At 38.6% G+C, this 25,608-nt stretch overlaps 2 protein-coding genes across 9 annotated transcripts; one reads left to right on the top strand and one right to left on the bottom strand.

Moving 5' to 3' along the window:
• The first annotated feature begins 1,562 nt into the window (after positions 1-1,562).
• On the top strand, positions 1,563-18,730 carry LOC140858566 (zinc finger BED domain-containing protein RICESLEEPER 1-like). 8 transcript variants are annotated; one of them, XR_012142131.1, is made up of 3 exons: positions 1,563-3,475; positions 3,553-3,622; positions 18,601-18,730. XR_012142131.1 is itself a non-coding variant. In XM_073259486.1 (3 exons), exons 1-2 carry the CDS (start codon positions 2,917-2,919, stop codon positions 3,578-3,580), a joined length of 546 nt encoding a protein of 181 aa, XP_073115587.1. In that variant the 5' UTR covers positions 1,563-2,916; the 3' UTR covers positions 3,581-3,622; positions 18,601-18,730. The 8 variants fall into 8 exon arrangements, 3 of the variants coding, with proteins under 3 accessions (XP_073115587.1, XP_073115588.1, XP_073115589.1); XR_012142129.1 differs by having other exon boundaries at positions 1,563-1,830; XR_012142130.1 differs by lacking the exon at positions 18,601-18,730 and adding an exon at positions 16,288-16,418 and having other exon boundaries at positions 1,563-1,830.
• LOC105046832 (nuclear transcription factor Y subunit C-3) lies at positions 18,379-25,608 on the bottom strand. Its single transcript, XM_010925568.4, has 2 exons — positions 25,519-25,608; positions 18,379-19,330 (listed from the first exon to the last, which is right to left on the bottom strand). The coding sequence occupies exon 2, from the start codon at positions 19,322-19,324 to the stop codon at positions 18,581-18,583; it is 744 nt and encodes a 247-aa protein (XP_010923870.1). The 5' UTR covers positions 19,325-19,330; positions 25,519-25,608; the 3' UTR covers positions 18,379-18,580.

A 25,608-nucleotide genomic window follows, 5' to 3' on the forward strand; every position in this document is an offset into this window, starting at 1 on the left:
GTAAGCTTCGTCCGGACTCCTACGGGAGCCAGACTTCGCACTTGACTTTAATTGCAGGAAGACTCCGCCCGGACTCTTACAGGAGCCGGGCTCCGTCCTCAACTTCAATTCCTGGTAAGCTTCGTCCGGACTCCTACGGGAGCCGAACTTCGCACCTGGCTTTAATTGCAGGAAGACTCCGCCCGGACTCCTACGGGAGCCGGGCTCCATCCTCAACTCCAACTGCTGGTAAGCTTCGTTTGGACACCTACGGGAGCCGGACTTCGCACCTGACTTTAATTGCAGGAAGACTCCGCCCGGACTCCTACGGGAGCCGGACTCCATCCTCAACTTCGACTGCTGGGAGCCGGACTTCATCCCTGATCTTGATTACAGGTGGATCTCGCCCGAGCTCCTGCGGGAGCCGGACTCCACCCCCGGCTGTGACTGAAGGAAGACTCCGTCCGAACTCCTGCGAAAGCCGGATTCTGAGCTCCTCTCAGACAGATTGCTAACTACCTCTCTCCGCCAGACGCTCCAGCCGGACTTCCGCCGACGAACCTTCACCCCCTGGCGCACCGCAGTAACAGACGCGATTCTGCTCCACTCCCTGCGGCAGATTCCGCGTGCCTCCATCACTCCATGATTCTGCTCCACCTCCTGCGACGGATTTCACGCGGCTCCATCACTCCCTGGAAGGCCGTAATAATGGCCACGGTCCTGCTCCACTCCTTGCGACGGATACCGCGCGATTCTTCCATTCTCTGGTAAGTCGCGACAACGGACGCCGCTCCGCTCTTCGTGGCAGACTCCACGCGGCACGCCCCAGTGATAGCCATGGGTCCACCCCACTACTCTCCGCAACAAACTCCTCCTGACTCTGGGCGGCCCACTACCAAACGGTTACAGGCATCGCTATCAGTTTGTTGCCCCCTCCGTCTATAAAAGGGGGAACCCCAGATACGTTATTCTATAAGCTCTATTTTCTATCCCAAAACTCTGCTAAAATTTCTGTTCGAGCACTCCATTCTTGTTGAGGCAGAGAACTGACTTGAGCGTCGGAGGGTCTTGTCGGAGCAACCCCACCTCCGGTTTAGACTTCTCTTGTAGGTCCCGATGGCGACCGCGACTCCCTCGACTCCAGCTTCTCCGGCGCAGGCGGATTTTTGCACCAACACTTATCTTTGTGTGAATTACTGAATTTGGTGTTTTATGATGGTTAAAACTTAATATTATATATGCTTAACTATATCTTATCTGTGAATTAATCATGACTCCTGAGTTGTGACTTGTGATTGTGATTGGGAATTGCGATATTAGCTAGTGGCATCTTAACTCCTAAGTCCTACTTATCCATATAATATGTCGTAAGTGATTCCTCTAGTCCTCTTGACTCCTTTTGGTACATCGCTGTGATTTTGATTTTACTAAAAGTGGTTATGTGATTTTGTAGGTTTATGTCATTTGAGGATTCATCTCCTACGGCAATGAGTAAAGAACCGATAGACATTGAAAAGAAAATTGACATGAATGATGACATGTCTAAGGAGGAGATCAATCTTGGTTCAGAAGATGGAGGGATAGAGGGAGCATCTACAGCCACAACCACAGAAGCAGATCCTCTGGATAAGCCTAAAAGGAAGCGAAAGAAGACTTGTCCGGTTTGGGAGGAGATGGTGGAAGTGCAAGGCATGAATGGCGAGAAGAGGATCCAATGCAAACACTACAAGGAGACTTTTTCAACTAAGGATTCAACAACAACCCACCTCAACAGGCATCTAAAAAAGGGCCCTGAGAGAGGAATGAGTAAGCAGAAAAATTTACAGTTGAAGAAAGTTGATGAATCTCAAGGTCAGCTCACAAACTTTACATAGGATAGTGATAAAGTTGAGACTGCTGCAGCTGACATAATCTTATATCATGAGTATCCCTTCAATATGATGGAGCATGTTTATTTTATCAAGTTTTTGAAAGAAATTAGCCCTCATTATGAGAAGATTTCTAGGGCTGCTGTGAAAAATGAATGCATGAACATTTATCATATGGAGAAGAAAAAGTTACATAACTTGTTGAAAGGGATTAGAAAGATTTGTATGACAATAGATTTGTGGAAAGTGGGCAAAAGGTTCAATACATGGTGGTGACGGGGCATTTTGTTGATTCTGAGTATGGATTACAAAAGTGGGTTCTTAAATTTTGTAATATACCACCTCTATACACGGGACTAGCTATTAGTGATGCATTGATTGCATGCTTTAGAGAATGAGGGATAGAGAATAAGGTGTTTAGTGTAACAATGGACAATGCATCATATAATGACACGGCTATTGGCAATTTGAAAGTGTATTTTGAACGTAGAAAGTTGCCTTTGTATCTTGGTAGGTCGCTTTTTCATGTGCGTTGTTGTGCACATATCTTGAATTTGATAGTTCAGTTTGAGTTGAGTGAAATAACATATAGTGGATAAAACAAGGGATGGATTGACGTATCTATCTGCTTCTGAGTTTCGGTTGCTCAATTTCAATGCGATTAGGAGACAACTGAATTTGCCATCAAAGCAACTAATTTTAGATTGTCCCACGAGGTGGAATGGGACATATAGGATGCGATGGAGTTTCAGTTTGTCTTTCCTATGTATCAACAAAGGGATATGGGATTTGACTTTGTTCCTTTAGATTCAGATTGGGTCAAAGTGTCTAAAATCCGGGAGTTTTTGGTTGTGTTTGATGTGTTAACAAGCTTGATATCCGGCACTGAATACCCTACATGTAATTTGTTTCTTGTGCATTTATGGAAGTTGAAGGGGCTCATAAATAAACATATTGTGAGTGATGTAGACTATATGTCTTCTTTGGCCAAGAAAATGAATGAAAATTTGAGAAGTATTGGGGTGGTTGCAACTTGCTCTTGACTTTAATATTGGATCTTAGGTATAAGATGTCTGTGGTCGAATTTTGTTATCCCAAAATTTGTAGTGATCCGGAAAAGAATATTAAGTCAGTTGAGACATCTTTATACTCACCCTTTAATGAGTATGTTAAAGAATACAATGAGTCTTTATCACATTCACATTCCAGCAGTGTGCCCTCATCCTCAAGTGTTAATATGGGGTTTGAGTTTGACAATGAAGCAATAACACCAGAGGAAGATGATTTTGTGGCTTGTCTAAGGACAAGGGATGTTGAAGGGGCTACAAAATCTGAACTGGATAGGTATTTGGATGAAGCAGAGCATGCTTGTGAACCTGGGGCTAAATTTGATGCTTTGAAGTGGTGGCAAGTATGTAGTTTCAAATTTCCAGTATTATCTAAGATGGCTAAAGGCATACTTTCTGTTCCTATGACTACTGTTGCTTCCGCGTCTACATTCAGTGCTGGAGGTCGAGTTATAGATGCATACATTGTGCATCTTTTAGAAAGGATACAATCCAAGCTCTTGTTTATGGATCTGATTGGGTGCGTGCTCGCCATAGGAAACAAAAGAAAAATGAAGATAGGTTTTTGTTAACTACATTGTTTCTTTCATTTTTATCATAAAAGCAAGCCTTTATACTAATCTTATTTGGCTTTGCAGGTTGAGGCTGAGGCTGATGAAGCAATAGCACCACATGAGGAGATTAAATTGCCAGATTGACCAGTTTGAGGTAATCGTTTTTCAAGCTAAACATTAGTATATTTTGTATGTTTTTATTTTGCTGGATGCACCTCCAAATTGCTTGCTTTTTTGTTTAACATGGCTGCGTTATGAAAAATTCTGTTGGAGGATTTCTGGTTTTAAGTTGTGCTGAATTTCTGGTTTTTCATGTGCAGACTTGAACATGGATGGAAATGTAGTGCTGTTTGCTTTAGTGTATTTTTTCTTTTCAATGACTTTTTAATTTCGGATGAAGTATAACTGTAGTACTCGATATTTTCAAATTATTTCATATTGGTCCATAACATTTGAATTTTATCCCTTCAGGACATTTTTAAAAAAAAATGATGTTTCTATTTAAAGGCTCGTTTAAAGGTTCATTTAAAGGTTTATTTAAATGTTTATTTAAAGATCCATTTAAAGGTTCATTTAAAGGTTCGTTTAAACGAACCAGATTTATTAAATGAATCTAATCATCTATTCTATTTAAATAAATGAACTCAGCCAACAATTCAAAGCCGGGTTCGTTTAGCCCGTTTATTAAACGAGCCGAACCTTGCCAAGGGGATCCGACTCGATCTGATTCATTTACAGCCCTAAACAAGAGTATGAAAATCTGAATTTTATTTTTCATAAAGAAGATTCCAATCAATTGAGACCTTAGATTTCCTCAGTGAAGAGAATAGCTTCTTGAAGAAGCCCAAGAGATAATACGGTATGCACCTTGGAGAAGTGATCTCTATACCGTCCACAGAAAGTAAAGAAATAGAATTTCTCCTTTATCTAGAGCAAGCAATGTTATGAAAAAGAGGTCGCATTTCTATCTCCTTCTTATAGCCAGGCAATTCTAGATCTTTGTCTCCAGTAGAGCTCTTCTTTCACTAAAATGTCCCTAAGAGACTGCTTTATATTGTTTCACGTAGCAAACTCCACCGGCTACAGGTCGGCAATTTTTTTTTTCTTTTTGTCCAAGATATCAATGTCATGAAGCAAGCTATCCTTTTGATTCTTGTTTGTAATCCTCTTGGCAGTGGCCCATTTCTTGAAGGCAGCCCTCAAATTTCTTAGGTTCTCCACCCAACATGACGTTGTATTTGGTGTGCTTCTAAACTGGCACCAAGTTCCCAATACTAGCTCATCAATGTCTAGTTCATTTATCCACCAACTCTCAAATCTAAAGACCCTGCTGATTTTGAACTTTAAGCTACACTCTAGAGCAATAGGAGTGTAACTAGAAGCATGGCTAATCAGTGCTTTTTGCAGGGAAGCAGGAAAGAGGTCCTCTCAATCCAAGAAGATGAGAAACTAGTCCGAACAAGCATAAGAAGGATGTTCATGCCTGTTGCTCTAAGTAAATTTTCTCCTTTTAAGTTTTGTTGGGATAATTCAGCTGACTCTCCGATTTCAACTCTCAATCGGTCTCATAAGCACAAATTGCCGACCATCAATCGGCTTGCCGATCAACAGTCGGCTATCCTCAGCCATCAACAAACTCCAACTATGACAGATTTCAGACTGATGACCATCGGCATATCAAAGTTACCGACCGATACTCATTCAGATTTCCACAACTACCGACATACGATAGACATATTTTAATTACCAACATATAGTCGGCTTATCAGAAACTGCCAGCGCAGAAGATACATATGGCTAGAACATGATTAATGACGGGTATAACCATCCATCCCACGATCATATAATACCGGAACAAGCGGCACCCACATGTCTAACCGTTATAGACGGTTACCAACTACTCGTCTATAAAAAGAAATAGATGAACAGCATTTGGTAAGGTCTCTTGAAAGCTGAAATTCTGCCTCTTTGAATATTCATCTACTGTTCGCCACTCCCCACTGACTTAAGCATCGGAGGATCTCCGTCTGATATAATTCCAATCAGTATAGATTTCATTTTGCAGGTGCTCTTCACCGATGACAGGTGCAATAGGGGATTGACCGCAACAGATTGACGCGCAGGTAGGGGAAGAATATGAACAATCATGACAAAGACTAGAGCTCAAAATTCTACAGGATCTGCGAGACAGTCTTTCCATCGAAAAGATCCCCCTCCTCCTCCATTGGCAGAGCCCAGCTCTTCGCATCCTGTAATCACTACGGACGCACAAATTGCTGCTCTAATGCAGCAAATGAAGGTGTTAACAGAGGCAATACACAGCCTCCAATAATAACAACAGACACAGCAACAGCAGCAACCACCGATGGAGGAGCCAGTGGCTCATTCAGTGCCATCCAGGCATAGCCGCCGTCATCCACAGTGCTCTCCTTTTTCATCTCCAGAACGACGATCGTCTCGACATTCTCATCGAGTCAAGCAATCGCATTCTCAAAATTTCCATCATGTCGCTCATCCTTCACAGCGATCTCCCTCTCCTTCCCGTGTACATAGTATCAAGAAGGAAAAGAGGCCGTATGTACCTTCTACTTCTCCATCCTCGAGTTCTTCAGGGGATTCTATCCCTGAATTTTTTCAGCAACGGCGGCTCGACGACTATGAGCGCAAGTTCAAGAAGATCGACCGTCAACTCGTCTGACTTTAAGTGGAAGGTCAGAAGTCCTCCAATGACTATGACTTCCACACTGTCCAACCTCTCTCTCAGCATATCCTGGACAAGCCGATCTCGTCTCGATTTAAGATGCTGCAGATGAAGCTATATGATGGCTCTACTGACTCAATTGATCATTTGGAGAGCTATAAGGCTTCATGATGATCCAAGAGGCAACCGACACCCTCTTATGTATTGATTTTTCGATAATAATTCAAAAAGCTACTCGAGTCTAGTATTTTGGGCTTCAGCTAGAAAGCATAAATTTCTTCGAGCAGCTCGAGCATTCCTTCGTGGTCTATTTCAGCACTAGTCGAAAGGTATCACAGATATCAGATAGTCTCTTCTCCATCAAGCAAGGCAAGACAGAAATATTGAAAGATTTTGTGGCTCGCTTTAACATGGACACACTTGAGGTCAGAGATCTCAATGAAGATATAGCCATCTCGACCATGAAGAGAGGTCTGAGGGGATCCAGATTCACCTACTCTCTGGATAAGACTCGCCTCCAGACCTATACTGAACTATTAGAGCGCGCATACAAGTATATTCGCATGGATGAGAGCACTTCTGATAAACACCAAACAAAAGAAAAAGATCAAAAAAAAAATAAAAGAAAAATGAAGCTCCGACCAAACCAAGTCGGTCAACGACTAAAAGCAAGCTTCACCCTGCCAACAGAGCCCAAAGCCGAACACTATGACAACAGGTATGACTCTTATACTCCTCTTTCTGCTCCCTGTGCGCAGATCTTACTGGAGATCGAGGGAGAAGAGTATCTTCGACATCCCCCGCCAATAAAAATGCCATCGAAAAGTCGCGACAATAAGAAGTATTGTTAGTTTCATCGTGACCACGATCACGATACCGAACAATGTATTCAACTCAGGGATGAAATAGAGGCCCTGATTCAATGTGGCTATCTCAAAAAATTTTGACGAGATTGTCCGACTCAACCTCCCACCATCAGCCTCAGCCACAAGCTGAAGAAATGATCAACAATCGACCAATGACGGGAGTGATCAATATGATCTCTGAACGATCGAAGGACTGGAGGGCAACTTTCGAAAAAGAGTTGACAAAGAAACGATGACTTGATAATGTAATTTTTTTTTCGCAAGATGATGTCTGGAGAATACAAACTCTCCATGATAATGCTGTCATTATCTCAATGATGATAGTAAACTATGATGTAAAAAAAAATTCTGATCGATAATAGAAGCTCTACTGATGTTCTCTTTTACTCAATTTTTTTTCGAATGCGACTACTGACTGACCGACTCAGAAGAGTCTCAACACCATTAGTCGATTTTATTGGAGATACAGTAATCGTGGAAGGAGAAATTACTCTCCCACTAACTATGAGAATAGATCCACAACAAAATATTGTTCTTCTGACATTCATAGTCATTCGAGTTCCATCAGCTTACAATGCCATACTCAAATGACCTGGACTTAATGTCCTGAGAGCAGTAGTCACAATATATTATTTATTGGTCTGATTTTCAACAAAAAATAGAGTCAAAAAAATACGTAGAGATCAATAACTTATCCGACGTTGTTTTATGGTCTCTACAAAGAATAATCAATCTAAAAATTTTTTGTCTGTCGATAAATTGGACTAAAGAGAAAATGAAGAAAGGAGTGAACCAGCTGAGCAACTGATTTCCATCTTGTTAAAAGAAGAAGATCTTGAGAAGACGGTCCAAATTGGATCACAATTGTCTAATCCGAAGCGACAGCAACTGGTGAATCTACTAAGAACAAACGTCGATATTTTTGCTTGATCGACAACTGATATGCCAGAAATTCTTCTGAAAGTAATAACCCACCGACTAAACATTGATCCTAAAGTTAGACCGATGAGACAAAAGAAAAGATCTTTTGCTCCTGAAAGATAGAAGGTCATCGATGAAGAAGTCGACAAACTCCTTGCGGCTGGCTTCATCAAAGAAGCTAATATTACCGATTGACTCACCAATATAGTAATGATAAGAAAAGCTAATGAAAAATAAAGAATCTACATCGACTATACAAATCTAAATGAAGTTTGTTCGAAAGATAGGTTTTCTTATCAAAAATCAATCAACTAATTGATGTGACTTGGGGACATCGACTTTTGAGCTTTATGGATGCCTTTATGGGCTACAATCAGATTCAGATGGTATCCGAAGATGAGGAGTACACTGCCTTCATAATCGACAAAGGCATCTATTATTACAAAGTAATGCCATTCGATTTAAAGAATGTCGGAGCCACTTATCAACGGCTAGTTAATAAACTGTTCAAAGTACAAATTGGACGAAATATGAAAGTCTACATTGATGATATACTAGTGAAAAGCTCTCAAACTTCTGATCATGTTCGAAACTTGGAAGAAGCCTTCGATACACGTCGACGGCATTAAATGAAATTGAATTCAACTAAATGTGTATTCGGAGTAACTTTCAAAAAATTCTTTGGATTTCTTGTATGACAACGAGAAATTGAAACTAATTCCGAGAAAATAAAGGCTATTATCAACATGAAATATTCAAGCTCCAAGAAAGAGATACAATAACTCACTAAAAAGATCGCCGCACTCAGTCGATTCATCTCAAGATCAGCAGAAAGATGTTTACCTTTCTTTAAGATCTTGAGACAGGCAAAAGATTTTTCATGATCGGATGAATGCCGATAGTCCTTCGAGGATTTGAAAAAATATTTAACATCTCTACCATTACTAACAAAATCGAAGGTAGAAAAAATTTTGTATCTCTATCTGATGACTTCGACAAAGACAGTTAGTTCGGTACTTATTTAGGAGGATGAAAATTGAATTCAACGATCGATTTATTACACCAGCAAGGTGCTTTACAATGTTGAAATAAGATATTCAAGAGTGAAAAAAATGATCTACACTCTGATCATATTATCACAACGACTTCATCCGTTCTTCCAAGCACATCCAATAGTCATCTTGACAGATCAGCCGTTGAAAGCAATTCTATACTGACTTGATACTTCAGGTCGAATGATAAAATAGATAATAAAACTCAATGAGTTTGATATTCAATATCATCTACGACTGTCAATGAAGGCACAAATTTTGATCGACTTTGTCGCTGAATGCACCATATCCGATGATAATCCTGAGGATAAACTTGATGACAAATCGAAGCAGATTAAAATTTTTGAGACTAACTTAGCATTGGTGTGGTTGCTACATATTAATGGAGCATCCAATGCACAAGGCAATGGAGCCGGTCTTATCCTCATCAATTCTGAAGGGATGGTAACTGAATATGCCCTTCGATTTAATTTTAAAGCCTCGAATAACCAAGCCGAGTATGAAACTCTTCTAGCCAGCTTGAAGATTGCTAAAGAACTTGATATTGACAACTTAAAGATCTTCATCGACTCATAATTGATCACCAGGAATTCAAGAACGGGTTTGAAGTTCGAGACTCCATTATGATGAAGTACCTTCAGAAAGTGAAAGATCTTGCATCGACTTTGAAATATTTTGAGATCTTTCACATTCTAAGAGCGGATAATGTTTGAGCTGATGCATTTTTTTGACTCACAACCACTTCATTCAGCTTGTTTGGTCAAACGTTCATCAAATATCTCGAACAATCGAGTATTGATAAAGTCAAAAAAGTACTGCAAATCAATGACGAACCAAGCTGGATGAATCTGATCTCTAGTATTTGACTAATGAAATTCTACCTGCAAATCCTTCAGAAGCCAAATGATTACGATGGATGGCTTCATAATATAATTTGATGAATGGATAACTTTATAAAAGGTCATTCTCTCTTTTTTTACTAAAGTGCTTGAGACCAACGAATGCCGACTATGCACTCTGAGAAGTTCATGAAGGAATTTGTAAAAATCACTTAGAAGATAAATCATTGGCTTATAAAGTTTTACGATAAGGATATTATTGGCCCACCATGAAGAAAAATATAACTGAACTTATCCGAAGATGTGAATCATGTCAGAAATATGCTAACATACAATATCAACCGGCCAGCCAACTGATATCAATTATTGCACCATGACCCTTCATACAATAGAGAATCGACAAACTAGGACCTTTCTCCCCAGCATCTGGTCAAAAAAAATTTATAGTGGTTGCCATTGATTACTTCACCAAATAAGTGAAAGCTGAGCCTTTGACATAAATCACCGAAAGTAAGATGGAAGACTTCATTCAGAAATCAATCATATGCAAGTTCGGTCTACCACATACCATCATCACTGATAATGGTCGATAATTCAACAATCAGAACTTTAAAGAGTTTTGTGAGAAATTTTATATTACGCACAAGTTCATCTCAGTCGGTCATCTACAGTCTAACGATAAAGTAGAGATAACAAACTGAACAATTCTACATGGTCTCAAGACTAGACTGAAGGAAGCTAAAGGCCTCTGGGTGAAAGAATTATATTCGATCTTATGGACATATTAGACAACTCTTCATATACCGACAAGAGAGTCGCCATTCAACCTAGCCTACGAAATTGAGATGATGATTTCACTTGAGATCGGATTGCCATCCGTAAGAGTTGAACAGTATAATGAGCCGAGTAATTCTAAATGTCGAAGAGCCAACCTAGACTTACTTCTGAAAGTCCGACAGCAAACTCAAATTTGGATGGCAGCATATCGACAAAGAATAGTTCGGTATTATAATGCAAAAGTCAAATCGAAGATCTTTCATCCAAGAGATCTGGTCCTAAGAAAAGCAGAAATTTCAAAACCTCTGGACCAAAAAAAATTATCTTCAAACTGGGAAGGACCCTACAGAGTAACCGAGATACTTCGACCTGGTGTATATCGACTAGAAACTCTCGATGGAACGACTATTCATCGAACTTAGAATGTCGATAATTTGAAGATGCACTATCAATAAAGTTGTTCACATGTATACTATTCGGAATGAAACATTGGGGTTCTAAATCTTGAAATCTTCAATCAACTATAAGTTATCTACAAAATAGTATCAAACTGACAAGTAATCGGTTAACTTGTACCGACTGTATCTCGATTTTCACTATAAACATCGACTTAAGTCGAATGATGACATTGAACCAATAAATAATCAGTCAGTTTGTACTGACTATATCTCGACTTTTCTACCGACTATATCCTAATTTTTTACTATAGAAATCGACTTAAGTCGAACGACAATATCAACAAATAATCGATCAGCTCATACCGACTATATCTCAATTTTTCATTATAAAAATCGACTTAACTACTCATACCAACTTAGCTTTAGCTAAGCGAAACATTATGCCAACTCGACCCCGATCGAATGATAAATATACTGATTTGACTACGATCAGTTGAAGGATATTCAGCTTATCACCGTCTATCAAATATCTATAAAGTATATAAGCTAAGTCGGCTAATACTGAACTAACAGATAAACTTTACTACATAATTGGTCGACATTCAATTCTCCGATGGATGATCGATAATCCGATTGTTAATCAATGACATTAACACTATAAGTTTGAAAAGGGATTCCATACTTCAGAAAATTTCTTTTCATTTATTGAAGAAAGATTACAAAATTGGACCCAATGTCCGAATATAAAATTAGGTTTAGTTCGATTATAAAAAGAAAAAAAGTATTACACCGATCACCGGTCAGCTTCTTCTTCACCTTGCTCCGGTACAACTTCGATGGTTGGAATAGGTTCTGATGCAGTCGGTGCATCTTCTCGATCGACGTGGTGGTCTTCTCAGCAACCTCTTCTCTCAAACTAGGGTGGACGATGCTACTCAGGTTCAAGTTCGGATATAATTTTCTGACTGCATCTCTATCGTCCTCGTATCCAACACAGTAGGAGGTGAATCCGCCCTCAAGAATTTTATCCTTGAATTCTTGTGATTCTTTGAAATTCTTGATGCCAAGACTCAGAGTACCTTTCGCCAACTCAGCTTCTTCCTTGACAGAGGCCGACTTTGCATCGACCAGTGCCAACCTCTCCATGGTGGCCTGATGCCTTCCGCACTCCATCTCAAGCACTTCTATGCATCCATCTCTCTTTCTCTAGAGCCGATTGATAGAATGTTTCTTGCTTTTGATCCGAGATTCAAGAGACACGATGATCTGTTGAGCTGATCCTAATTCGGCTTTGGAGGATTGTAGTTCGATCGTTACATGGGAAATCTCTTCCTGGAGCATCTTCTCCCATTCAGCTACCTGTGGTTGTTTGACAATAGTAGCTTTCTCGACGTTGGTGACCGCCATCTTGTCCATCCACCCCCGATGGAGCTCAATGATTTTTTGATATCTGCTCTCTGGAGCATACATATTGTGTGCCCACTGAAAGAAAAGGATAAATCAAGTCGGATAAAAAAAAAATATATCATTAACTTATCCCAAGCATCATCGGGTAAAATGAAGAAAATATTTTGGACCCTGTCCGATTTCTCCTGTTCTCCCTATCAATCAGGAGAAGTACAGCTTCGATGAATCATCTGGCTAATGATGGATTGAACAAGACTGACTCACCGACAGAGATTCGGATATCGAAAAGAGTGAGAAAATCTGTCGATGATCCATTATCGATAGAAGTAGCCAGTGCTTTTTCCCGCTCCGCAGTCGACTGTCGTTCACTTGAAATCATCACAAAATCGATGCTTGACTGCATCCGAGACTGAACTACTTACGGAATGGCTCACGCAGTAGTAGATAGTTCTGGTTCGACTGCAAATTTGACCCGAACCCCCGCAGATAGTGCCGCTGATGGTTCTGGTGCGGCATCTTCACCTCTTGCCATCTTAACTCCGACCAATGGCACCTCAGCAGAAAGAAGTATTATCAGAGCTGACAATACAATAACCGGCTCACTACTGAGAACTGTTACTGATGAAATGTCGACCTCCCTCATTGGTACCGACTCAATCTCACCCCAACTTCTCTTCAGCGATCCAGACGGTCCAGCATCAGTCACTGCTCTCTTCTTAGCAGTATGTAGTCGGATGTCGGCAGCTGAGGTGTGCACTATAGACCACATAGTTACAATCAAAAGACAAAGTTCAGTACAAAGTTCAGAAGCAAAAAAAAAAAAAAACGATCGATTATGCTATACCTAAAGAGGTTATCGAACCAAGTCTGGCATCATAGAGAGCCTACTCTATCATCAGCTCTCGTTGCACCAGGACTTCCATATCTTTTGGTCGGAGAAAATTTTCACGATCGATGATGTCAACCCGACTATGCTTATTGGGACCGATTCTCAGATCACCCCAACATGAAGGAAAGCCCTAAGGAGATGAAGAAGAAATGAAGAAAAATTGGTTCTTCCATCTATGAATGGACGATGAAAGATTGAAAATGAAAGAAAGACCCTTCCTCAGATTGAAAAATCACCAATCCTTGACTTTAGGGTAAGGACAAAGAACAAAAAAAGCTCAGAAAAGAGAAGGACGAGGATTGGTCGGGATCAGACGACACAACAGAGCAAAGCTAATAATCAATTGAATAGAATTCAGAGCCAGCTGAGCGGGACAAAGATGGTAATAATCAAAAAAATTTCAAACAAATTTCAAAATTGAAAATCGAAGACCGATCCGAAGGTACTCGACATAAAAGACAACCTGATCCGAAGAAGAGGAGTTCATCTGATCATTCGGACCAGGGATAAAGAGCTGATATTGCTTCGAGATACGGTACTGTTCTCGGAGCCGATCGACATTAGATCTGGACAAGGAATAAACCTCCGTCTTCGGACCCAAAAGAGAATCGTCGGTCGGATTCTCTGACCAACTATCTCGAGAAGATGAAGCTGTCACTTTCTTCTCCCTACTTGCCATTGAAAATGAAAGAACCTAAAAGAAGAAAAGAAAAATCTAGGAGGAAGAAACGAGAACTTGACCTGGAGCTAGAAAATGATGCAAACAGGGAAATGATGCGAACGGGAAAGCTCTTGGCACCTGGGGATAGAACTTTCTGTTGCAGTGAAAAATGATGAATGCAAAGCAGAAAGTCCCAATGAAAGTGACTTTGGATATATATGACTCCTCAACAGTCCGGATGAAGTTATTCAAATCAGAGTTTCTTCAGATTTCGATACGTGGCTACATTAAAATCGACCATTGATCGGATAGTTCGACGCACCTATCCTCAGATTACACCATCCCACCACTATCCGTGTGAATAGCATAGAGCTAATGATGTCTGGACACATCCAGTCAGAATCAAATCGTCCGAATTTATCAGACGCCAAATTATCTTCTCGAAGCGACACCCCAATGATGATCTCACAGTTATCAAAATGACAAAACGGTTGGAGACCCTTCGTTTTTCGAAAAAATCATTAATGTCTGCAGTCAATTTGGGGCTCAAGACAATACATGGCAACTTCCTTCATCCAACGTGTCAGACCACGTGACAACCTACATGTCAAACTACCTTGGATTTGGGAGTGGAGGGCAACTATTGGGACAATTCAACCGACTCTCCAATTCTGACTCTTAATCGGTCTCATAAGCACAAAATACTGACTATCAATCGGCTTGCTGACCAACAGTCAGCTATCCTCAACCATCAACAAACTCCAACTATGACAACTCAATGGATTTCAGACCGATGACCATCGGTATATCAGAGTTACCGATCGATGCTTATTCGGACTTTTACAACTATCGATATACGATCGATATATTTTAATTACCAACATATAATCAGCTTATTAGAAACTGCCAGCGCAGAAGGCGCATAATGGCCAGAATATGATCAATGACGGATATAACCATCCATCCCATGATCATATAATATCGAAACAAACGGGACCCACGTGTCTAACAATTACAGACGGTTACCAACTACTCGTCTATAAAAGGAGGTAAATGAACAGCATTTGATAAGGTCTTTTGAGAGCTGAAACTCTGTCTCTTTGAATATTCATCTGCTGTTCGTCACTCCCCACTGACTTAAGCATCGGAGAGTCTCCATCGGATACAATTTCGATCAGTGTGTATTTTATTTTGTAGATATTTTTTATCAGCAACAGATGTAATAGGGGATTGACCGTAACAAATTTCAAATCAATAAGACCAGGAGAAGTAATGAATTCTTAAGAAGCCAAATTACCTTTAATGCTTTAACCAATGCTCTTTCTATCTTTAATTGATTTTGTACTATTGAAGTCTCCCCCAATAGCCCATGGACTGAGAGATTATTTTTGACATCTAGCAGTTCATTAAAGAAAGATGTCCTTGAAGCTCTGTCATTCAGACCATAGACCGATGTCACAAAAAAGTTCTTCTACAATTGTGGATAGAGAAACTCAGCAGTAATAAAAATCTACCTGATAAATGAGTTCTTTAACACAAGTAGACATTGGTTCCATCCCAACAAACATACCCCCCACCCCCTCGGCCGAGAGCCCTACTACATCTAAGGAGAGCCAGCTAGTGAGTCTTCCAATACCCAAAGAATTTAAAAAAATGTCACATGGGATAGAGACTTTGGTTTCTTGAAGTAAGGCAACATCATAATTAGAAGTGATGACTAGCTTTTTAATCTCTCTTCTTTTTGCCAGTGCTTAAGCCCCACATACATTCCATGATAGGATAATCATCTAAAATAGTTTTACAACCTCTAAAGTAAGGCAAATATCTACAACAAACCAGGAACACCAAAAAGGCAAAACAAATATAGAAGAGATCAAAAAGCTATTTTAGATGGAAGAAAGGAGTATCCAAAGGGTCAAAATTCAATCTAACCATCTGATGGATAGGCTGGAGGTGTCTATAGCTTCGTATCATCAAATGAAACATATAAAAATAATCCGTTCGAGAATTAGAGGAGTATATCAAAATATATCCCTCCGTGCTGATTTAGACTTCAAGCGAGAGAGAGGACATATCCAAAGGGTCAAAATTCAACTTAATCATCTGATAGAGTACTGGCTGGGGATGTCTATAGCTCCGTATCATTGAATGAGACGTGTAGAAATAATTCATTCGAGAATCGAAGTAGTATATCAAAATATATCCCTCCATAAAAGTTTAGGCTTGAGGTGCATCAATTACAATAGTTTTACGGTTTCAATTAATTTAGTTCTAAAGTTATTAATAATATTTTATTTTTTTATTATAGGATATTGGAACATCTGGCTCTCATTAATCTACTGCTACAGAGGACGTACAGAAGTAGGAGGAGGAGGAGAAGGAGGATTTTCGTTGATTTTTTTTTAGTTTTCGTGTAATGTATTTGATATTTGAGTAGTGTTATTTATACAATTTAATTTTGATATAATATATAATATTAATTTTTTATTTATGATGCTGATAATTAATTGTTAGTTGTTATAATGTCCGTAAATATATATTGCTTGCTAATTTAATTATAATAGGTTTTAGTAAATATAATTACTTGTTAATTAAATTATAACATATTTTAATATATATAATTACTAAATTTTTTTAAAAAAATAATTATTAGCGACGGCTATTGTGATGGCATCACCGTCGCTAAAAAGGTATTAGCAACAGCTTATTAGAGTCAAAGAAACCGTCAGAATTTTTTTTTATATTTTTTAATTTTAAATCTAAAAAATATTATAAGCTACAAAAAGCGGTCACTAATTACCGTCACTACTACTCGTTATTGGCGATGGCAGAGGTGCCATCGCTAATATGCAGCTTTAGCATCGAGCTTTTTTCTGACCACTTTTTAGCGACAATATTTTCATTATTAGCGACGGCATTTGGCCGTCGCTAATAATCAATTTTCTCGTAATTCTTAAGCCTGGACCAATGTCCCAAGATTGAAAAGGAAAAGAATCACATATCTAATATTCCTTATGCAGGTGCAGTAGGAAGTCTGATGTATAGTATGTTGTGTACTTGTCCAAAAATATTCTATGCAATGGGGTTGATGAGTCGCTATTAGAGTTTGAACTACGACAATGTGACAGGTCCAGATCAGCTCATGTGTGGATATGATTTAGACCTACCCAAGCCCAACCCACCTGCATCACTATCAGCCAGGAACATGGGAGACGTCAGGGGAGGGCAGGTTAGATGAAGTGTGGCTCAGGTTCATGCTTGAACATTGATCCATATAAACGTACCAATACTGGATGAGCTAAACTTCTTTCAATCCAAAATATTTTAAAAAAATTAGGTAAGAAAAAAGATTATGAACTTCATAACAATTTATTATCAACAAGGTTAAAGGAAGTTCTCTGTTCTTCCATTCTATTTTGTCAAAAGGAAGGTCTCCACCTCGCCATGAATTTGGTTTATTATCATTGGTCCCTCACATCTCATCAGCATAATCTAGTAATTATCCCAAATGTAAGCAGTAAACTAAGATGGTAGACCACACCTTACTTCGAAAATCAGAGACGCCAACTTTAAACAAAAGGATGCCCAAAGTCATCGAGAACTCGCAAGCTTAAGGTTGAAAGTACTCAAACAATCACTTCCCTCAAAAGAAGGTTGAGTTCATGACAATGCCAGGCAATAAAATTTGTTTGAAAGATTATGTTTTTTTTATGGAAAAAGGAGATGCCAACCTGACATTGGAAAGATTATAACAATGCAGAGAAGTTGTCTTTGTGAACACGCACACTTGCAAGCATGTGCAGCTACAGCAAAGGAAGCACCTAAGGAAGCTTACTAGTTGCCTTATGTGAGATGAAATAATGGAGAAGCAATTAAAATGAAAACAGTGTGAATCAAAAGAGCAGCAGCTCAATTATGTTGACACGTGCTTGATGAAAACAGTGAAACATAAAAAACCTGAATTAAATTAAAAGGAAAACAAAAAGGACAGCCCACATATCAAATATAATAGAATTCTATCAAAAATCTCACTCAGACAAGATCCAATATTTGGAATCATGAAGGAAGATGGAGAGTTATAACCTATTAAGGAAGCTAGAAAATCATAAAATGTCGATGGAGACCTGTTACAGAGAACAATAACACTCATTTCGATATATGTCTCTTCTTAACTGCACCTTTGTAATTGTTATTTTCAGCAATGGATGTGAAAAATAGTTCAGTGGACAAGAATTTCCCATGGTACTTGCTGGGATCAATCTCAGTTTACCCATCACTGAAAAGCAAATTGTGGCAACCATTCTGACACCATATCAGTCATGTCCATTAGATGTAAGAAACAGTATACAGTATTAGAAACGATATGTCATGTGAAGAAGATTTAATTATTTATGCCATTGCAGCCGACTATATGTACATTTAAATCTTACACTTAGAAAATAATCCAGGAAAAAAAAAATCAAAGCGATCATAAATTTGTAAATTCAGCAACGAAATAGTAAAAGAATACCTGCATAAAATGCAAGCTTTAAGAGGACCATTGTTGATGAATATTGTGACTTGATGTTTCAAACATTCTTTTATGTGACCTTCCCCTTCCCCTATAACAAATCCTCACCAGGCTGCTGCTCCTGATGTTGAGGCTGTTGCTGCTGAATTGTCTGCTGCTGCTCCCAGAATTGCTGAGGCACGTAAGGTTGAGGCATTTGGGCATACAGCAAGTCCTGATCCACCCCAGGTTTATTCATGATCATTCCCAGACTCCCAACCTGAGGAGATGCATAATAATGTGCAAGAGAGTCATTAGCATTCACTTCTTCCTTGAGATCCTCTCTTGGCACAACATCCACCAAAAAATCAAAGACATCTGTTCTTGTAATTGCCCCAGCAATATCATTTTTATGCAGTGTTCTTCGCTTGTTGTCCTCTGTTTGAGCCCATGAACGGTAAGTCAGCTCCAGGATGAACATCTCGCATGCCCTCGCAAACAGCACAGGGGCCTCTGCTGCTATCATCCTCACATCCTCGTCTGCCTTCATGATCTTCTTAATCCTGGCCAATGGAAGGCTATGGTTCTTGAAATCTGTGGTTGCCAAGATCTCCTGATATTGACTTGCCCAGAACATCCGGAGTGTCTGGTCTAGTTGCTGCAGCTGCTGCTTTTGGATGCGTTGATAAAAGAGTTGGTGCTGGGCTAGCTGCACCTGAGAAGCAGCAGTTGTTAACTGGCTGGACGAGATTGGTACATTACTGCCCATCATTTGGTTATCTTGGTATGGCATGTCAATATAAGGTATGTGGACCGCATCTGTGACTGGTGGTTGCCCCTGCCCAGGATTATCCATCTTAACCTGCATATTTGTAAGCCATACTACATCCATAAAAAGAGTCCACCCTTCCTTTCCAATAGAACATTTCAGGGGTCCATATTCCATTTTTTAAGAATTTAATTATAGAAAAAAGGTATTGGATTTGTATTCTAATTTCATTAAAAGTTATGTTGGAACTAGTGTTTCCAAGACCAAGAGAAAATTGATGTGTTTTGTGAAAGAGGTATGCAACAATAGATGCTAGCATTGAGCAAACTAAAAATAATGGTTCCTGTTTGCTCATACAAATCATGTTTCTAGCTTCAGGGGTTAAAGGACTCATTTGGACAGGTAATGAATACCAGCTTACTACACTTGCAGTTTATGAATAATCAAAAGTGAGCATTACTAAGCAACTCTAAAGTTGGGGATACCAAATGCAGGAAGTAAGAAAAAAAAAGAGAGTGCAAATCCAAATTGATTGGCAATCAGCTTCAGAACCAAAAACAATGTGCACTGTAGTTGCACACATCTAACATGTTCTATCAGTAGACAAAATCATCACATCCCTTGAATGAGCACACGAAGAAGAGATGTACATGTTCAATTGCAGATAAGTGAGTAGGAACACTCGTACTCCATGTCAGATATGTAGGAACATGGACTTGCACAGTTGAGGGCTTAAAATCAATCTATCGGTGTGTTGTCTGCCATGTCTAAAATAAAATACTTTCTTTCACATTTATCGAGAGCCAAAAGACTGCAGGCAAACTACTAGTTAATTTGTCACCTTGTGTCAGCAAATGATATATCACAAACATAAACAACTGCCAAAAGAAAATGTACATAGCATTTCTACTGACCCTCATTGGATGATACCACATTGCATAAGTACAATGACCTTTAATGTAGCTTAAATCTCTATTGGAAAAGCAAAAAACCTTCGACTCTGTAACCATGTTCTTTGTCATGAAACCCTTGCTGGTATCCAACCTTTCATGCTACTCACAAACGCAAAATTTAGATTGTACCTTTTCCTCATCCTACAATGGGAATGCCACATCAAATTCCAAAGATGACCTAAAAAGTTTCCATGCAAAGCTCTATCCAATTCCAGTAACCGTCAACTTGATAAACACTCTTTGTTAAATTACCCTGTTTCTATCCAATCTCTTAAATTTGCTCAATATCACACAAGTTCTATATATGTTACCAGATTATTTAGAGTGTGAGGCCTTTAGTACTAATAGTTATTCTGATTTGACAGCTTTTCTCTCTTAGTTTATTATATCAATCATTTCTCTATAAAAGCCATAATATTAGGTCCACAAACTTCAGCAAAGAACCCATGATAAACTCTGAATTTAGTGATAGCATTATTACAATATAATGCATATGGCCCAAGACCACTACAGGTCATTGAATTGTTATAACGCATAATTATATACCCAAGAAACATTTTTATGTATATCATACTTGTTTTATAACAGCCACCCCAGCTGTTACACAGCTGACCGCCAAAAATAATGCTTCCTCAATAATAATTAATACATACATACATATATATGTATGTATGTATATTCAAGTTCCTACAAATTTTTGTTTAAGACAGAAAGTTCGTATTGATACAACTTAATTTCTTAATGAAACATAGAAAATGAGTATTGCAGGTCCTTACTAATTATTCTTCATTGACATTCTCTGACTTATCAATACCATTGATGTTTTTTTTCACCTCTTTAGAACAATAAAATTCAAGCAGAACCCACATACTGAATCACATTCTTATTAACATCGTGACCACATAATTTCTACTTGGCTCAAAAGCATTGTAGGCAGACAATGTTCATAACAGATCATTAAAAGGCTAAAGGCCTATAACAGCTATAATACATTTTATGTTGTATTGACCTACAGATAGTAACATAAGAACAAGAAAAATGATATTATGAATATTTCATATTAACAAAAACTTATTATATATCTACATAATAATTTAACATAATTATATCTTACATTCAATACAAGTAAATAGCAAACATTGAAACAATGGCAATGTTAAATCAGTTTGAGTATTATGTAACACCACTATGAAGATCAAAGCATTTTTCCTAAAGACCACTAGATATGTTATGTCCTAATGGGTGTGTCACTAACACACATGATGGTCATTGTAACATTATAAAAAAGGTCAGTCCAATGTGTGAGGCTCCCACCTGTATGGTTTGGGGAGGGTTAGATATACCCAGTCTTACCTGCACTTGTGGAGAGACTATTTCCATATTTCAAACCTGTGACCTCTAGGTTATAATTAAACAACCTTACCATCATGCCAAGGCTTGCCTTCTGTCATTATAAAATTATAAACAGCCATTTTTCAAAACCACATGCCAAATAGCACCTCTCTACTATCATAATGGGAACTTCTTGAGCCACCCATTCATGACCTATAAGTCACATTCTATATATACTCTATTAGAATCGCAACCCACTTGGTTCAATTTTCTTGGAAAAAGAAAAGAGAAGCACATGAAGCAAATATCAGAACGTATCAATATGATTATCTAAAAATATGAAACTTGATTTTGATAGAATCATAGCCATCGATCCCATTCTAAATCCTTCTTGTGTGTTCCATAGATGCTTCAAGCTGAATAGAATGTGCACTGCATGTCATCATATGCTTCCTCAACAACTAGCTGCATGAAGGTGCAAACTTGGTCCACAAACAGCCATAAACATGAGGGTGCCAAACTGGTACATTACGGATACCTTACATCATATTCAATTACGAGAAAGATTCTACAGTATCCCAGTTAGCCAAATTAATTTGCATAGAATCCAAAGCAGTGTTGGATCGTAACGCACTGCAATCATTTAAATTCATAGGCTCAGCTAAGTTTACAAGGTTGGATCTTAACCCATTGCAATCGTTAATTAGGATTGTAAGGCGTTGATAAAGGAAAATCAGGATTGTTCTACTAGTCTAAATGCAATAATGATTATCAATATACACTGTCAAATGATAGCAGGGTTTTAAGTTCATTTCCCAACTTCAGCCCCTTAATGTGAAACATGTAAAAAAACTCCTATCGATGATTACCAAGGATGAAAGATACAATTGCATTCCATTTTTTCCCTAGTGTCATTGTGATACATTTCTCTTACCAGTGAACACCAACCACTTTAATGATCTCCGCACTTGTGATTGTTGATCTTTATATCACAAGGTGGCTATAAAATTTTCAAGATAAAAATAATGGAGGATATGAAGGTGTTGGTTCCATAAACAAGTCTACTCAACAGATATATTAAAAGAATGTAGAGCACATATGGTGCAAAACCAAGGACTACCGATTCAACCTAACCAAGCAGTTTGGCCTACATTGAAGAGTATAAATGCCGACCTAAGATAATTTAGTCACTTAGTTTGGTTTGTTAACAAAATCATCCCCACCCTATTTATAAAACCCCCATTTGGTCGAAGTATCGAACCGGCACCTCTATCCTTCACATTCTAAGAGTTCAACGCCTCTCTTGCTCACACACTCTCTCTCCCCTCTTTGATGAAATTGGTGCATCTTTTCCCCTCTTCGGTGCCAGCTTCTCTCTTCTCTTTGATGTCGGTGCCTTTCTCCTCTCTCTGACACTTCAGATTCTCCAATCCTCCATGGTGGAATGCTCAAAGGCTAAGCCCCTCTTAAAGGCTAGTTTTTCTTCTGCACCCATCACCAGTAAGCCTCCCCCTCTCTCTATCTTCCTCCCTCCCTTCCTCTCTCTCTCTCTCTCTCTCTTGCTTCCTCTTTCGCCCCTCTCCCTCTTCCTCCCTCCCTTCATCCCTCTCCTTCAACCTCTCCCCGTCCCTCTTCCTCCCTCCCTTCATCCCTCTCCTTCAACCTCTCCCCCTCCCTCTTCCTATATCAATACATGGAGTACATCATGGTACGTTCCTGTATCGTACTGAACTGGTCACCAGTCAGTATGAGCTTGGTACTAATTTGGTAGATCTTGATGCAAACAATTTCAAATCCTCTTACTTGTCCCTTTCGGTTCAAGTCGAGGTAGGGCAATTTGGAAACACCATGAATCTCCTCAAGGATGGCCGACTAAAAGATATCCAAGGAAGATCTTTAGACCTTGTTATCTAGATTAAATAGAAAAATAGACGGTTTAGAGCTTGTTTGGTATCATTATTTCTTTTAAAGTTTTTGTTTCTCTCCAAGTTGTGAAATATGACATGGAGAATAATATTGAAGATAGCATTTGCATAAAACTTCTGTTATTCATTGCTTTAATTTTCATTGTTCTCAAAAGCAATAAATCTTTGCCACTAGAGTATTTAAAGACTTTGCGCCTATTTGGTATCACTTGTACTTCTTGTTTACTATTTTTAAAAATAAAGTAATAGAAATTGAGATGCAAACATGTTTGATGCTAATATTTTTATTTTATATTTTTAAAAATTACTTGAACTAATATCTTTTTTTTATATTTTAAAAAAAATCACTTTAACTATTTTAGAAAAAATGAAAGTAAGAAATCCTTGCTTTTAATATATTTAAAAATAAAAAACTGATAATTTTACCTACAGCATTGGTATCACCTCAGCCATTGATACCATTGTTACAATTGAAACCACTACCCCTACCATCGTCACAGCCTTCACCACACCACAACTACTATCATCACCATCCCCATCACATAGCTACAATCCCTTCTACCATCCCCACTACTGCCTCTATCACACCACCACCATCATTGTCATCATCTCTACCACAGTGCCCCCATTGTTGCCACCACCATTGCCATTGTCGCCACCTCCTTGATAATGCCTCGATCCTCACCACCAACACTATGGTACCTCCACTGCCCCGTACCATCACCTTCATCACTATCATTGCTATATTTCTGTTTTTAAAAATAATTGATTGTACCCAATATATTCATGTTCTAAAAAAAATTGAAAATAGAAATATAGAATATATATTTTTTGTTCTTGAAAAGAGAAAAGAATTAAAGTGATGCCAAACAACATCTTTAAGAATGGTTAAAGAAACAAAAGGCTTTCATCATCCATCTTGTATATCTGCAATTCATTCTTTTCATATGTAGTAGTATTTTCACGATTGTGAAATTCTATGATGAATACAATAACCTGGGTCATCTGGCTATGGATCAATCTTTTAACTTAGAGAAATTACCATATGACGTATGTTAAAATATCACTTACCAGAGAAAGGGAATGAGGGATTCGTAGCTTGCAAGTGAATAAGTAGACCGATGTGTGAATGATTTCAGATATAAACAACAAAAGGCAAAAAGCAAACCTAATGGCTTACTATGCCCCAGTTAATGAGCTGAAAAATAATGAAAAGCAAGCCCACAACAGGATGCATGATAATTTATTTTGGAAAACCTTTGCATGTCAAAGTGATCTTAGGGTATTCGTATCGTATTTAAACCCACAATTTCACAAGCAAGAAAAAAGGAAAGCTAGCTTACAAGAGAGAGATTACATTCTAATTATAAGCTCTCTGTGGAAGGTAATGCATTTTCAACCACATATCATCAAAGATTAAAAGTAAGATAGTACACTGACAAACAATTCAAGAACATTTGTTTTTGTTTTTTATAATGAAGTGAGGCACTTCCCTCTATTTATTACGATAAAAGAAGTCTGGAATTATTTACAAGAAATTACATAGAAGAAGAGAAACGAGAGAGTGCATAGAGAAGGACAAAACAAAGTCAATGTGAGGCAAGAAATCAGCAAGAAGTGGACTGGACCAAGGATGCCAGTTTGTTCCAAAGCTTCAAATGGCTATCCATCAATTTCTTGCGGCACAAGAACACAAGCTTCAAGAACATCATCTTTAATGGATAATTATATAGATTTTAATCTTTGTCCTTAGAATTGGCCAAAATACATTACTTCAAGAAAATTTAAGAATTCTATTAGGGTTTATATCTCTGACGCTAATCATGAAGAATAATCAACAATTAGATATCAGTCATTACTCGCCCTATACCTTATATTAAACGTTTCAAGGCTATGAATAAGCAGAATAATCTTTCTCAACGAGATGATCGCAGCATATAACTAAACAAACAAAAATAAACAGGAAACCAAGAGCAGAAAAAAAATACAGTAAGACAAAGAAAAGCCATATGAATTGGGAAAAAGGAACAAAAAAAAAGGAAAAGAAAAGGAAAAAGCCCAAGACAAGTGCCTGCTGGTGGCCTCCTGTGGACGATGGAGCTCTGCGATCGCTGCTTCGTGGCGTCGGCAGAATCGTTTTAGGCGAAGGAGAGACGGGAAG

Source organism: Elaeis guineensis, chromosome 6 (assembly GCF_000442705.2).
Source record: "Elaeis guineensis isolate ETL-2024a chromosome 6, EG11, whole genome shotgun sequence".
Taxonomy (NCBI): domain Eukaryota; kingdom Viridiplantae; phylum Streptophyta; class Magnoliopsida; order Arecales; family Arecaceae; genus Elaeis; species Elaeis guineensis.